At 43.6% G+C, this 14,904-nt stretch overlaps 1 protein-coding gene across 1 annotated transcript in view; it reads right to left on the bottom strand.

Annotated features, from left to right (window-relative positions):
• Positions 1 to 14,904, bottom strand: part of LOC125449620 (E3 ubiquitin-protein ligase ZFP91-like) — a 114,270-nt gene that overhangs the window by 30,458 nt on the left and 68,908 nt on the right. Inside the window, 1 exon segment of the mRNA XM_059642743.1 lies at positions 847 to 878. Coding sequence (XP_059498726.1) covers positions 847 to 878 — 32 coding nt within the window.

Raw genomic sequence — 14,904 nt, 5'->3', positions numbered from 1 at the left:
GAGTTAAGGTCCCTCTACACTGTACCCCCCCATCAAACACTCCCAGGGCAGGGACAGCACAGGGTTAGATACAGAGTAAAGGTCCCTCTACACTGTAGCCACCCATCAAACACTCCCAGGGCAGGGACAGCACAGGGTTAGATACAGAGTAAAGGTCCCTTTACACTGTACCCCTCCATCAAACACTCCCAGGGCAGGGACGGCATGGAGTTAGATACAGAGTAAAGCTTCCTCTACACTGTCTCCATCAAACACTCCCAGGATAGGGACAGCACAAGGTAAGATACAGAGTAAAGCTCCCTCTACACTGTACCCTCCCATCAAACACTCCCAGGGACAGGGACAGCACGGGGTTAGATACAGTGTAAAGCCTCCTCTACACTGTTCCCCCCCATCAAACACTCCCAGGGATAGCACGGGGTTAGATACAGAGTAAAGCTCCCTGTACACTGTTCCCCCATCAAACACTCCCAGGGACAGGGACAGCACAGGGTTAGATACAGTGTAAAGCTCACTCTACACTGTCCCCACCATCAAACACTCCCAGGGCAGGGACAGCACGGGGTTACAGAGTGAAGCTCCCTCTACGCTGTCCCCCAATCAAATACTCCCAGGACAGAGACAGCATGGGGTGAGATACAGAGTAAAGCTCCCTCTACACTGTCCCCCCCGCCACACACTTCCGGGGAGAGGGACAGCACGGGGTTAGCTACAGAGTAACGCTCCCTCTTAGAATAATCTTCCACTGGTGACTAAACTATAAACAAACACTTGCACGGCTATAAAATCAAAGGATGCCCCAACATGTAGAAGGTGCTTGATAAATGCTCAGACTTGTCCCTTTACCTGAACAGCTGCCACGGCTCCTTGCTGTAAAGCTGCAGAGAAAGAAGAAAGATACAGGTTTGCACAGAAATGCACAACCCATACTGCACAGTGCGTACATCTTGTGCAATCTTCACACATTTCTCCCACTACCTGTACCCTGCCCATCTCCAGTCCTGAATCGGTCTCTCCCTTTTGCTCTCTGTGTCTCCCTCAAGTCTCTCTCTGCCACACCTCCCTCCCATCTTCATCAGTTACCCCACCTCCCTCCTATCACTCTCTGTCCCTCTGTGCCCCCACGTCCCTCTCAGTCTCTCTCTCTATGTACCACAACTCTCTCCGCCTATCTCTCTCACTCTGTTCCCCAATCACACTCCCATCTCTCTCTCACAGTCTGTTTCCCCATCTCCCACCAGCCTCTCCCTCTCTCTCACTCTGATTCCCCATCTCCCTTCTGTCTCTCTCTCACTCTCGGTTCCCCCGCCACACTCCCATCTCTCTCCCACGCTGTTCCCACATCTCCCTCCCTGTCTCTCTCCCTGCACCGCCAACATCCCACCTTCCTGCTGATTCGCGCAGTTCCCCGACCTCGCTCCCATCTCTTTGTTTTCGCACCACGCTCCGATGTCTCTCTCTTTCCCAACATTCCTCTTTCCGTCTCTGTTCTGCCACCACCCCACCATGCGTCCCTCTTTCTGTTTCCTCAACTCCCACAATGACTGTTGGTCTGCATTCCACAATCACCCATTTCCCTCAGTTGCCCATTCTCCATCAAATTTCTCTCAGTCACACTGTTCCCCAACCTCCTTCCTGTCTCTCTCTCTCTGACCCCGGTGGGTATATACAGTACTCTGTATGATTTAGATCACTATCTCTCTCTCTGACCCCGGTGTGTATATACAGTACTCTGTATGATATAGATCACTATCTCTCTCTCTCTCTGACCCCGGTGTGTATATACAGGACTCTGTATGATTTAGATCACTATCTCTCTCTCTCTGACCCCGGTGTGTATATACAGTACTCTGTCTGATTTAGATCACTATCTCACTCTCTCTCTCTGACCCCGGTGTGTATATACAGTACTCTGTATGATATAGATCACTATCTCTCTCTCTCTCTGACCCCGGTGTGTATATACAGTACTCTGTATGATATAGATCACTATCTCTCTCTCTGACCCCGGTGTGTATATACAGTACTCTGTATGATATAGATCACTATCTCTCTCTCTCTCTGACCCTGGTGTGTATATACAGTACTCTGTATGATATAGATCACTATCTCTCTCTCTCTCTGACCCCGGTGTGTATATACAGTACCCTGTATGATATAGATCACTATCTCTCTCTCTCTCTGACCCCGGTGTGTATATACAGTACTCAGTATGATATAGATCACGATCTCTCTCTCTCTCTGACCCCGGTGTGTATATACAGTACTCTGTATCATTTAGATCACTATCTCTCTCTCTCTCTCTCTGACCCCGGTGTGTATATACAGTACTCAGTATGATATAGATCACTATCTCTCTCTCTCTCTGACGCCGGTGTGTATATACAGTACTCTGTATGATATAGATCACTATCTCTCTCTCTCTCTGACCCCGGTGTGTATATACAGTACTCTGTATCATTTAGATCACTATCTCTCTCTCTCTCTCTGACCCCGGTGTGTATGTACAGTACTCTGTACGATATAGATCACTATCTCTCTCTCTCTCTGACCCCGGTGTGTATATACAGTACTCTGTATGATATAGATCACTATCTCTCTCTCACCCCGGTGTGTATATACAGTACTCTGTATCATTTAGATCACTATCTCTCTCTCTCTCTCTCTGACCCCGGTGTGTATATACAGTACTCTGTATGATATAGATCACTATCTCTCTCTCTCTCTGACCCCGGTGTGTATATACAGTACTCTGTATGATATAGATCACTATCTCTCTCTCTCTCTGACCCCGGTGTGTATATACAGTACTCTGTATCATTTAGATCACTATCTCTCTCTCTCACTCTCTGACCCCGGTGTGTATATACAGTACTCTGTATGATATAGATCACTATCTCTCTCTCTCTCTCTCTCTGACCCTGGTGTGTATATACAGTACTCTGTATGATTTAGATCACTATCTCTCTATCTCTCTCTGACCCCGGTGTGTATATACAGTACTCTGTATGATATAGATCATTATCTCTCTCTCCCTCTGGCCCCGGTGTGTATATACAGTACTCTGTATGATATAGGTCACAATCTCTCTCTCTCTCTCTGACCCCGGTGTGTATATACAGGACTCTGTATGATTTAGATCACTATCTCTCTCTCTCTCTGACCCCGGTGTGTATATACAGTACTCTGTACGATTTAGATCACTATCTTTCTCTCGCTCTGACCCCGGTGTGTATATACAGTACTCTGGATGATTTAGATCACTATCTCACTCTCTCTCTCTGACCACGGTGTGTATATACAGTACTCTGTATGATTTAGATCACTATCTCTCTCTCTCTCTCTGACCCCGGTGTGTATATACAGTACTCTGTATGATATAGATCACGATCTCTCTCTCTCTCTGACCCCGGTGTGTATATACAGTACACTGTATGATTTAGATCACTATCTCTCTCTCTCTCTCTGACCCCGGTGTGTATATACAGGACTCTGTATGATTTAGAACACTATCTCTCTCTCTCTATCTGACCCCGGTGTGTATATACAGTACTCTGTATGATTTAGATCACTATCTCACTCTCTCTCTGACCCCGGTGTGTATATACAGTACTCTGTATCATTTAGATCACTATCTCTCTCTCTCTCTCTCTGACCCCGGTGTGTATATACAGTACTCTGGATGATTTAGATCACTATCTCTCTCTCTCTCTGACCCCGGTGTGTATATACAGTACTCTGTATGATTTAGATCACTATCTCTCTCTCTCTCTGACCCCGGTGTGTATATACAGGACTCTGTACGATATAGATCACTATGTCTCTCTCTCTCTGACCCCGGTGTGTATATACAGGACTCTGTATGATTTAGATCACTATCTCTCTCTCTCTCTGACCCCGGTGTGTATATACAGTACTCTGTATGATTTAGATCACTATAGCTCTCTCTCTCTGACCCCGGTGTGTATACACAGTACTCTGTATGATTTAGATCACTATCTCACTCTCTCTCTGACCCCGGTGTGTATATACAGTACTCTGTACGATATAGATCACTATGTCTCTCTCTCTCTGACCCCGGTGTGTATATACAGGACTCTGTACCATTTAGATCACTATCTCTCTCACTCTCTCTGACCCCGGCGTCTATATACAGTACTCTGTATGATTTAGATCACTATCTCTCTCTCTCTCTGACCCCGGTGTGTGTAGAAACAGTACTCTGTGTGATTTAGATCACTATCTCTCTCTCTCTCTGACCCCGGTGTGTATGTACAGTACTCTGTATGATATACATCAGTATCTCTCTCTCTCTCTCTCTCTGACCCCGGAGTGTATATACAGTACTCTGTATGATATAGATCACTATCTCTCTCTCTCTCTGACCCCGGTGTGTATATACAGTACTCTGTATGATTTAGATCACTATCTCTCTCTCTCTCTCTCTCTCTGACCCCGGTGTGTATATACAGGACTCTGTATGATTTAGAACACTATCTCTCTCTCTCTATCTGACCCCGGTGTGTATATACAGTACTCTGTATGATTTAGATCACTATCTCACTCTCTCTCTGACCCCGGTGTGTATATACAGTACTCTGTACGATATAGGTCACTATCTCACTCTCTCTCTGACGCCGGTGTGTATATACAGTACTCTGTATGATATAGATCACTATCTCTCTCTCTCTCTGACCCCGGTGTGTATATACAGTACTCTGTACGATATAGATCACTATGTCTCTCTCTCTCTGACCCCGGTGTGCATATACAAGACTCTGTATGATTTAGATCACTATCTCTCTCTCTCTGACCCCGGTGTGAATATACAGTACTCAGTATGATATAGATCACTATCTCTCTCTCTCTCTGACGCCGGTGTGTATATACAGTACTCTGTGTGATATAGATCACTATCTCTCTCTCTCTCTGACCCTGGTGTGTATATACAGTACTCTGTATCATTTAGATCACTATCTCTCTCTCTCTCTCTGACCCCGGTGTGTATATACAGTACTCTGTATGATATAGATCACTATCTCTCTCTCTCTCTGACCCCGGTGTGTATATACAGTACTCTGTATGATATAGATCACTATCTCTCTCTGACCCCGGTGTGTATATACAGTACTCTGTATGATATAGATCACTATCTCTCTCTCTCTCTGACCCCGGTGTGTATATGCAGTACTCTGTATCATTTAGATCACTATCTCTCTCTCTCTCTCTGACCCCGGTGTGTATATACAGTACTTTGTATGATTTAGATCACTATCTCTCTCTCTCTCTGACCCCGGTGTGTATATACAGTACTCTGTATGATATAGATCACTACCTCTCTCGCTCTATGACCCCGGTGTGTATATACAGTACTCTGTATCATTTAGATCACTATCTCTCTCTCTCTCTCTCTGACCCCGGTGTGTATATACAGTACTCTGTATGATATAGATCACTATCTCTCTCTCTCTCTCTCTCTGACCCCAGTGTGTATATACAGTACTCTGTATCATTTAGATCACTATCTCTCTCTCTCTCTCTCTGACCCCGGTGTGTATATACAGTACTCTGTATGATTTAGATCACTATCCCTCTCTCTCTCTGACCCCGGTGTGTATATACAGTACTCTGTATGATATAGATCACTACCTGTCTCGCTCTATGACCCCGGTGTGTATATACAGTACTCTGTATCATTTAGATCACTATCTCTCTCTCTCTCTCTCTGACCCCGGTGTGTATATACAGGACTCTGTATGATTTAGAACACTATCTCTCTCTCTCTATCTGACCCCGGTGTGTATATACAGTACTCTGTATGATTTAGATCACTATCTCACTCTCTCTCTGACCCCGGTGTGTATATACAGTACTCTGTATCATTTAGATCACTATCTCTCTCTCTCTCTCTCTGACCCCGGTGTGTATATACAGTACTCTGGATGATATAGATCACCATCTCTCTCTCTCTCTGACCCCGGTGTGTATATACAGTACTCTGTATGATATAGATCACTATCTCTCTCTCTCTCTGACCCCGGTATGTATATACAGAACTCTGTATGCTTTAGATCACTATCTCTATCTCTCTCTCTGACCCCGGTGTGTATATACAGTACTCTGTATGATATAGATCACTATCTCTCTCTCTCTCTGACCCCGGTGTGTATATACAGTACTCTGTATGATATAGATCACTATCTCTCTCTCTCTCTGACCCCGGTGTGTATATACAGTACTCTGTATCATTTAGATCACTATCTCTCTCTCTCTCTCTGACCCCGGTGTGTATATACAGTACTCTGTATGATTTAGATCACTATCTCTCTCTCTCTCTGACCCCGGTGTGTATATACAGTACTCTGTATGATATAGATCACTACCTCTCTCGCTCTATGACCCCGGTGTGTATATACAGTACTCTGTATCATTTAGATCACTATCTCTCTCTCTCTCTCTCTGACCCCGGTGTGTAGAGACAGTACTCTGTATGATATAGATCACTATCTCTCTCTCTCTCTCTCTCTCTGACCCTGGTGTGTATATACAGTACTCTGTATGATTTAGATCACTATCTCTCTATCTCTCTCTGACCCCGGTGTGTATATACAGTACTCTGTATGATATAGATCATTATCTCTCTCTCCCTCTGACCCCGGTGTGTACATACAGTACTCTGTATGATATAGATCACAATCTCTCTCTCTCTCTCTGACCCCGGTGTGTATATACAGGACTCTGTATGATTTAGATCACTATCTCTCTCTCTCTCTGACCCCGGTGTGTATATACAGGACTCTGTATGATTTAGATCACTATCTCTCTCTCTCTCTCTCTGACCCCGGTGTGTATATACAGTACTCTGTACGATTTAGATCACTATCTTTCTCTCGCTCTGACCCCGGTGTGTATATACAGTCCTCTGGATGATTTAGATCACTATCTCACTCTCTCTCTCTGACCACGGTGTGTATATACAGTACTCTGTATGATTTAGATCACTATCTCTCTATCTCTCTCTGACCCCGGTGTGTATATACAGTACTCTGTATGATATAGATCACGATCTCTCTCTCTCTCTGACCCCGGTGTGTATATACAGTACTCTGTATGATTTAGATCACTATCTCTCTCTCTCTCTCTCTCTGACCCCGGTGTGTATATACAGTACTCTGTATGATTCAGATCACTATCTCTCTCTCTCTCTGACCCCAGTGTGCATATACAGTACTCTGTATGATATAGATCACTATCTCTCTCTCTCTCTCACTGACCCCGGTGTGTATATACAGTACTCTGTATGATTTAGATCACTATCTCTCTCTCTCTCTGACCCCGGTGTGTATATACAGGACTCTGTACGATATAGATCACTATGTCTCTCTCTCTCTGACCCCGGTGTGTATATACAGGACTCTGTATGATTTAGATCACTATCTCTCTCTCTCTCTGACCCCGGTGTGTATATACAGTACTCTGTATGATTTAGATCACTATATCTCTCTCTCTCTGACCCCGGTGTGTATACACAGTACTCTGTATGATTTAGATCACTATCTCACTCTCTCTCTGACCCCGGTGTGTATATACAGTACTCTGTACGATATAGATCACTATGTCTCTCTCTCTCTGACCCCGGTGTGTATATACAGGACTCTGTACCATTTAGATCACTATCTCTCTCACTCTCTCTGACCCCGGCGTGTATATACAGTACTCTGTATGATTTAGATCACAATCTCTCTCTCTCTCTGACCCCGGTGTGTGTAGAAACAGTACTCTGTGTGATTTAGATCACTATCTCTCTCTCTCTCTGACCCCGGTGTGTATGTACAGTACTCTGTATGATATACATCAGTATCTCTCTCTCTCTCTCTCTCTGACCCCGGTGTGTATATACAGTACTCTGTATGATTTAGATCACTATCTCTCTCTCTCTCTCTCTCTGACCCCGGTGTGTATATACAGTACTCTGTGTGATTTAGATCACTATCTCTCTCTCTCTCTGACCCCGGTGTGTATATACAGTACTCTGTATGATTTAGATCACTATCTCTCTCTCTCTCTGACCCCGGTGTGTATATACAGTACTGTGTATGATTTAGATCACTATCTCTCTCGCTCTCTCTGACCCCGGTGTGCACATACAGTACTCTGTACGATTTAGATCACTATCTCTCTCTCTCTCTCTCTCTGACCCCGGTGTGTATATACAGTACTCTGTGTGATTTAGATCACTATCTCTCTCTCTCTCTGACCCCGGTGTGTGTATATACAGTACTCTGTGTGATTTAGATCACTATCTCTCTCTCTCTCTCTGACCCCGGTGTGTATGTACAGTACACCGTACGATTTAGATCACTATCTCCCTCTCTCTCTGACCCCGGTGTGTATATACAGTACTCTGTATGATATACATCAGTATCTCTCTCTCTCTCTCTCTCTCTCTTACCCCGGTGTGTATATACAGTACTCTGTACGATTTAGATCACTATCTTTCTCTCGCTCTGACCCCGGTGTGTATATACAGTCCTCTGGATGATTTAGATCACTATCTCACTCTCTCTCTCTGACCACGGTGTGTATATACAGTACTCTGTATGATTTAGATCACTATCTCTCTCTCTCTCTCTGACCCCGGTGTGTATATACAGTACTCTGTATGATATAGATCACGATCTCTCTCTCTCTCTGACCCCGGTGTGTATATACAGTACTCTGTATGATTTAGATCACTATCTCTCTCTCTCTCTCTCTGACCCCGGTGTGTATATACAGTACTCTGTATGATTTAGATCACTATCTCTCTCTCTCTCTGACCCCAGTGTGCATATACAGTACTCTGTATGATATAGATCACTATCTCTCTCTCTCTCTCTCTCTCTGACCCTGGTGTGTATATACAGTACTCTGTATGATTTAGATCACTATCTCTCTCTCTCTCTGACCACGGTGTGTATATACAGTACTCTGTATGATATAGATCACTATCTCTCTCTCTCTGACCCCGGTGTGTATATACAGTACTCTGTATGATTTAGATCACTATCTCTATCTCTCTCTCTCTCTCTGACCCCGGTGTGAATATACAGTACTCTGTATGATATAGATCACTATCTCTCTCTCTCTCTGACCCCGGTGTGTATATACAGTACTCTGTATGATATAGATCACTATCTCTCTCTCTGACCCCGGTGTGTATATACAGTACTCTGTATGATATAGATCACTATCTCTCTCTCTCTCTGACCCCGGTGTGTATATACAGTACTCTGTATGATATAGATCACTATCTCTCTCTCTCTCTGACCCCGGTGTGTATATACAGTACTCTGTATCATTTAGATCACTATCTCTCTCTCTCTCTCTGACCCCGGTGTGTATATACAGTACTCTGTATGATATAGATCACTATCTCTCTCTGACCCCGGTGTGTATATACAGTACTCTGTATGATATAGATCACTATCTCTCTCTCTCTCTGACCCCGGTGTGTATATACAGTACTCTGTATGATAAAGATCACTATCTCTCTCTCTCTCTGACCCCGGTGTGTATATACAGTACTCTGTATGATTTAGATCACTATCTCTCTCTCTCTCTGACCCCGGTGTGTATATACAGTACTCTGTATGATATAGATCACTATCTCTCTCTCTCTCTGACCCCGGTGTGTATATACAGTACTCTGTATCATTTAGATCACTATCTCTCTCTCTCTCTCTCTCTGAACCCGGTGTGTATATACAGTACTCTGTATGATATAGATCACTATCTCTCTCTCTCTCTGACCCCGGTGTGTATATACAGTACTCTGGATGATATAGATCACTATCTCTCTCTCTCTCTCTGACCCCGGTGTGTATATACAGTACTCTGTATGATATAGATCACTATCTCTCTCTCTCTCTGACCCCGGTATGTATATTCAGTACTCTGTATGATTTAGATCACTATCTCTCGCTCTCTCTCTGACCCCGGTGTGTATATACAGTACTCTGTATGATATAGATCACTATCTCTCTCTCTCTCTGACCCCGGTGTGTATATACAGTACTCTGTATGATATAGATCACTATCTCTCTCTCTCTGACCCCGGTGTGTATATACAGTACTCTGTATGATTTAGATCACTATCTCTCTCTCTCTCTCTGACCCCGGTGTGTATATACAGTACTCTGTATCATTTGGATCACTATCTCTCTCTCTCTCTGACCCCGGTGTGTATATACAGTACTCTGTATGATATAGATCACTATCTCTCTCGCTCTATGACCCCGGTGTGTATATACAGTACTCTGTATCATTTAGATCACTATCACTCTCTCTCTCTCTCTGACCCCGGTGTGTATATACAGTACTCTGTATGATATAGATCACTATCTCTCTCTCTCTCTCTCTCTGACCCTGGTGTGTATATACAGTACTCTGTATGATTTAGATCACTATCTCTCTATCTCTCTCTGACCCCGGTGTGTATATACAGTACTCTGTATGATATAGATCATTATCTCTCTCTCCCTCTGACCCCGGTGTGTATATACAGTACTCTGTATGATATAGATCACAATCTCTCTCTCTCTCTCTGACCCCGGTTTGTATATACAGGACTCTGTATGATTTAGATCACTATCTCTCTCTCTCTCTGACACCGGTGTGTATATACAGTACTCTGTATGATTTAGATCACTATCTCTCTCTCTGACCCGGGTGTGTATATACAGTACTCTGTACGATTTAAATCACTATCTTTCTCTCGCTCTGACCCCGGTGTGTATATACAGTACTCTGTATGATTTAGATCACTATCTCTCTCTCTCTCTCTGACCCCGGTGTGTATATACAGTACTCTGTATGATTTAGATCACTATCTCTCTCTCTCTCTGACCCCAGTGTGCATATACAGTACTCTGTATGATATAGATCACTATCTCTCTCTCTCTCTCTCTGACCCCGGTGTGTATATACAGTACTCTGTATGATTTAGATCACTATCTCTCTCTCTCTCTGACCCCGGTGTGTATATACAGGACTCTGTACGATATAGATCACTATGTCTCTCTCTCTCTGACCCCGGTGTGTATATACAGGACTCTGTATGATTTAGATCACTATCTCTCTCTCTCTCTCTGACCCCGGTGTGTATATACAGTACTCTGTATGATTTAGATCACTATCTCACTCTCTCTCTGACCCCGGTGTGTATATACAGTACTCTGTACGATATAGATCACTATGTCTCTCTCTCTCTGACCCCGGTGTGTATATACAGGACTCTGTACGATTTAGATCACTATCTCTCTCACTCTCTCTGACCCCGGCGTGTATAAACAGTACTCTGTATGATTTAGATCACTATCTCTCTCTCTCTCTGACCCCGGTGTGTGTAGAAACAGTACTCTGTGTGATTTAGATCACTATCTCTCTCTCTCTCTCTGACCCCGGTGTGTATGTACAGTACTCTGTATGATATACATCAGTATCTCTCTCTCTCTCTGACCCCGGAGTGTATATACAGTACTCTGTATGATATAGATCACTATCTCTCTCTCTCTCTGACCCCGGTGTGTATATACAGTACTCTGTATGATTTAGATCACTATCTCTCTCTCTGTCTCTCTCTGACCCCGGTGTGTATATACAGGACTCTGTATGATTTAGATCCCTATCACTCTCTCTCTATCTGACCCCGGTGTGTATATACAGTACTCTGTATGATTTAGATCACTATCTCACTCTCTCTCTGACCCCGGTGTGTATATACAGTACTCTGAACGATATAGATCACTATGTCTCTCTCTCTCTCTGACCCCGGTGTGCATATACAAGACTCTGTATGATTTAGATCACTATCTCTCTCTCTCTCTGACCCCGGTGTGTATATACAGTACTCTGCATGATTTAGATCACTATCTCTCTCGCTCTCTCTGACCCCGGTGTGTACATACAGTACTCTGTACGATTTAGATCACTATCTCTCTCTCTCACTCTCTCTGACCCCGGGGTGTATATACAGTACTCTGTGTGATTTAGATCACTATCTCTCTCTCTCTCTGACCCCGGTGTGTGTATATACAGTACTCTGTGAGATTTAGATCACTATCTCTCTCTCTCTCTCTGACCCCGGTGTGTATGTACAGTACTCTGTATGATATACATCAGTATCTCTCTCTCTCTCTCTCTCTGACCCCGGAGTGTATATACAGTACACCGTACGATTTAGATCACTATCTCGCTCTCTCTCTGACCCCGGTGTGTATACACAGGACTCTGTATGATATAGATCACTATCTCTCTCTCTCTCTGACCCCGGTGTGTATATACAGGACTCTGTATGATACAGATCACTATGTCTCTCTCTCTCTGACCCCGGTGTGTATATACAGTACTCTGTATGATTTAGATCACTATCTCTCTCTCTCTCTGACCCCGGTGTGTATATACAGTACTCTGTATGATATAGATCACTATCTGTCTCTCTCTCTGACCCTGGTGTGTATATACAGTACTCTGTATGATTTAGATCACTATCTCTCTCTCTCTCTGACCCCGGTGTGTATATACAGTACTCGGTATGATATAGATCACTATCTCTCTCTCTGACCCCGGTGTGTATATACAGTACTCTGTATGATATAGATCACTATCTCTCTCTCTCTGACCCCGGTGTGTATATACAGTACTCTGTATGATTTAGATCACTATCTCTCTCTCTCTCTCTCTGACCCCGGTGTGTATATACAGTACTCTGTATGATATAGATCACTATCTCTCTCTCTCTCTGACCCCGGTGTGTAAATACAGTACTCTGTATGATATAGATCACTATCTCTCTCTCTCTCTGACCCCGGTGTGTATATACAGTACTCTGTATGATATAGATCACTATCTCTCTCTCTCTCTGACCCCGGTGTGTATATACAGTACTCTGTATGATATAGATCACTATCTCTCTCTCTCTCTCTGACCCCGGTGTGTATATACAGTACTCTGTATGATATAGATCACTATCTCTCTCTCTCTCTGACCCCGGTGTGTATATACAGTACTCTGTATGATATAGATCACTATCTCTCTCTCTCTCTGACCCCGGTGTGTATATACAGTACTCTGTATCATTTAGATCACTATCTCTCTCTCTCTCTCTGACCCCGGTGTGTAAATACAGTACTCTGTATGATATAGATCACTATCTCTCTCGGTCTATGTCCCCGGTGTGTATATACAGTACTCTGTATCATTTAGATCACTATCTCTCTCTCTCTCTCTCTGACCCCGGTGTGTATATACAGTACTCTGTATGATATAGATCACTATCTCTCTCTCTCTCTCTCTGACCCTGGTGTGTATATACAGTACTCTGTATGATTTAGATCACTATCTCTCTATCTCTCTCTGACCCCGGTGTGTATATACAGTACTCTGTATGATATAGATCATTATCTCTCTCTCCCTCTGACCCCGGTGTGTACATGCAGTACTCTGTATGATATAGATCACAATCTCTCTCTCTCTCTCTGACCCCGGTGTGTATATACAGTACTCTGTACGATTTAGATCACTATCTCCCTCTCTCTCTGACCCCGGTGTGTATATACAGTACTCTGTATGATTTAGATCACTATCTCTCTCTCTCTCTGACCCCGGTGTGTATATACAGTACTCTGTATGATATAGATCACTATCTCACTCTCTCTGACCCCGGTGTGTAGAAACAGTACTCTGTATGATTTAGATCACTATCTCTCTCTCTCTCTCTGACCCCGGTGTGTATATACAGTACTCTGTATGATATAGATCACTGTCTCTCTCTCTCTCTGACCCCGGTGTGTATATACAGTACTCTGTATGATATAGATCACTCTCTCTCTCTCTGACCCCGGTGTGTATATACAGTACTCTGTATGATATAGATCACTATCTCTCTCTCTCTCTGACCCCGGTGTGTATATACAGTACTCTGTATGATATAGATCACTATCTCTCTCTCTCTCTGACCCCGGTGTGTATATACAGTACTCTGTATGATATAGATCACTATCTCTCTCTCTCTCTGACCCCGGTGTGTATATACAGTACTCTGTATGATATAGATCACTATCTCTCTCTCTCTCTGACCCCGGTGTGTATATACAGCACTCTGTATCATTTAGATCACTATCTCTCTCTCTCTCTCTGACCCCGGTGTGTATATACAGTACTCAGTATGATATAGATCACTATCTCTCTCTCTCTCTGACCCCGGTGTGTATATACAGTACTCTGTATGATATAGATCACTATCTCTCTCTCTCTCTGACCCCGGTGTGTATATCCAGTACTCTGTATCATTTAGATCACTATCTCTCTCTCTCTCTCTGACCCCGGTGTATATATACAGTACTCTGTATGATTTAGAACACTATCTCTCTCTCTCTCTCTGACCCCGGTGTGTATATACAGTACTCTGTATGATTTAGATCACTATCTCTCTCTCTCTCTGACCCCGGTGTGTATATACAGTACTCTGTATGATATAGATCACTATCTCTCTCTCTCTCTGACCCCGGTGTGTATATACAGTACTCTGTATCATTTAGATCACTATCTCTCTCTCTCTCTCTCTGACCCCGGTGTGTATATACAGTACTCTGTATGATATCGATCACTATCTCTCTCTCTCTCTCTGACACCGGTGTGTATATACAGTACTCTGGATGATATAGATCACTATCTCTCTCTCACTCTGACCCCGGTGTGTATATACAGTACTCTGTATGATATAGATCACTATCTCTCTCTCTCTCTCTGACCCTGGTGTGTATATACAGTACTCTGTATGATTTAGATCACTATCTCTCTCTCTCTCTCTGACCCCGGTGTGTATATACAGTACTCAGTATGATATAGATCACTATCTCTCTC

Source organism: Stegostoma tigrinum, chromosome 46 (assembly GCF_030684315.1).
Source record: "Stegostoma tigrinum isolate sSteTig4 chromosome 46, sSteTig4.hap1, whole genome shotgun sequence".
NCBI classification, from domain to species: domain Eukaryota; kingdom Metazoa; phylum Chordata; class Chondrichthyes; order Orectolobiformes; family Stegostomatidae; genus Stegostoma; species Stegostoma tigrinum.
Note: the sequence above shows the minus strand (reverse complement) of the source record. Positions and strands in the feature narration are given on the sequence as shown.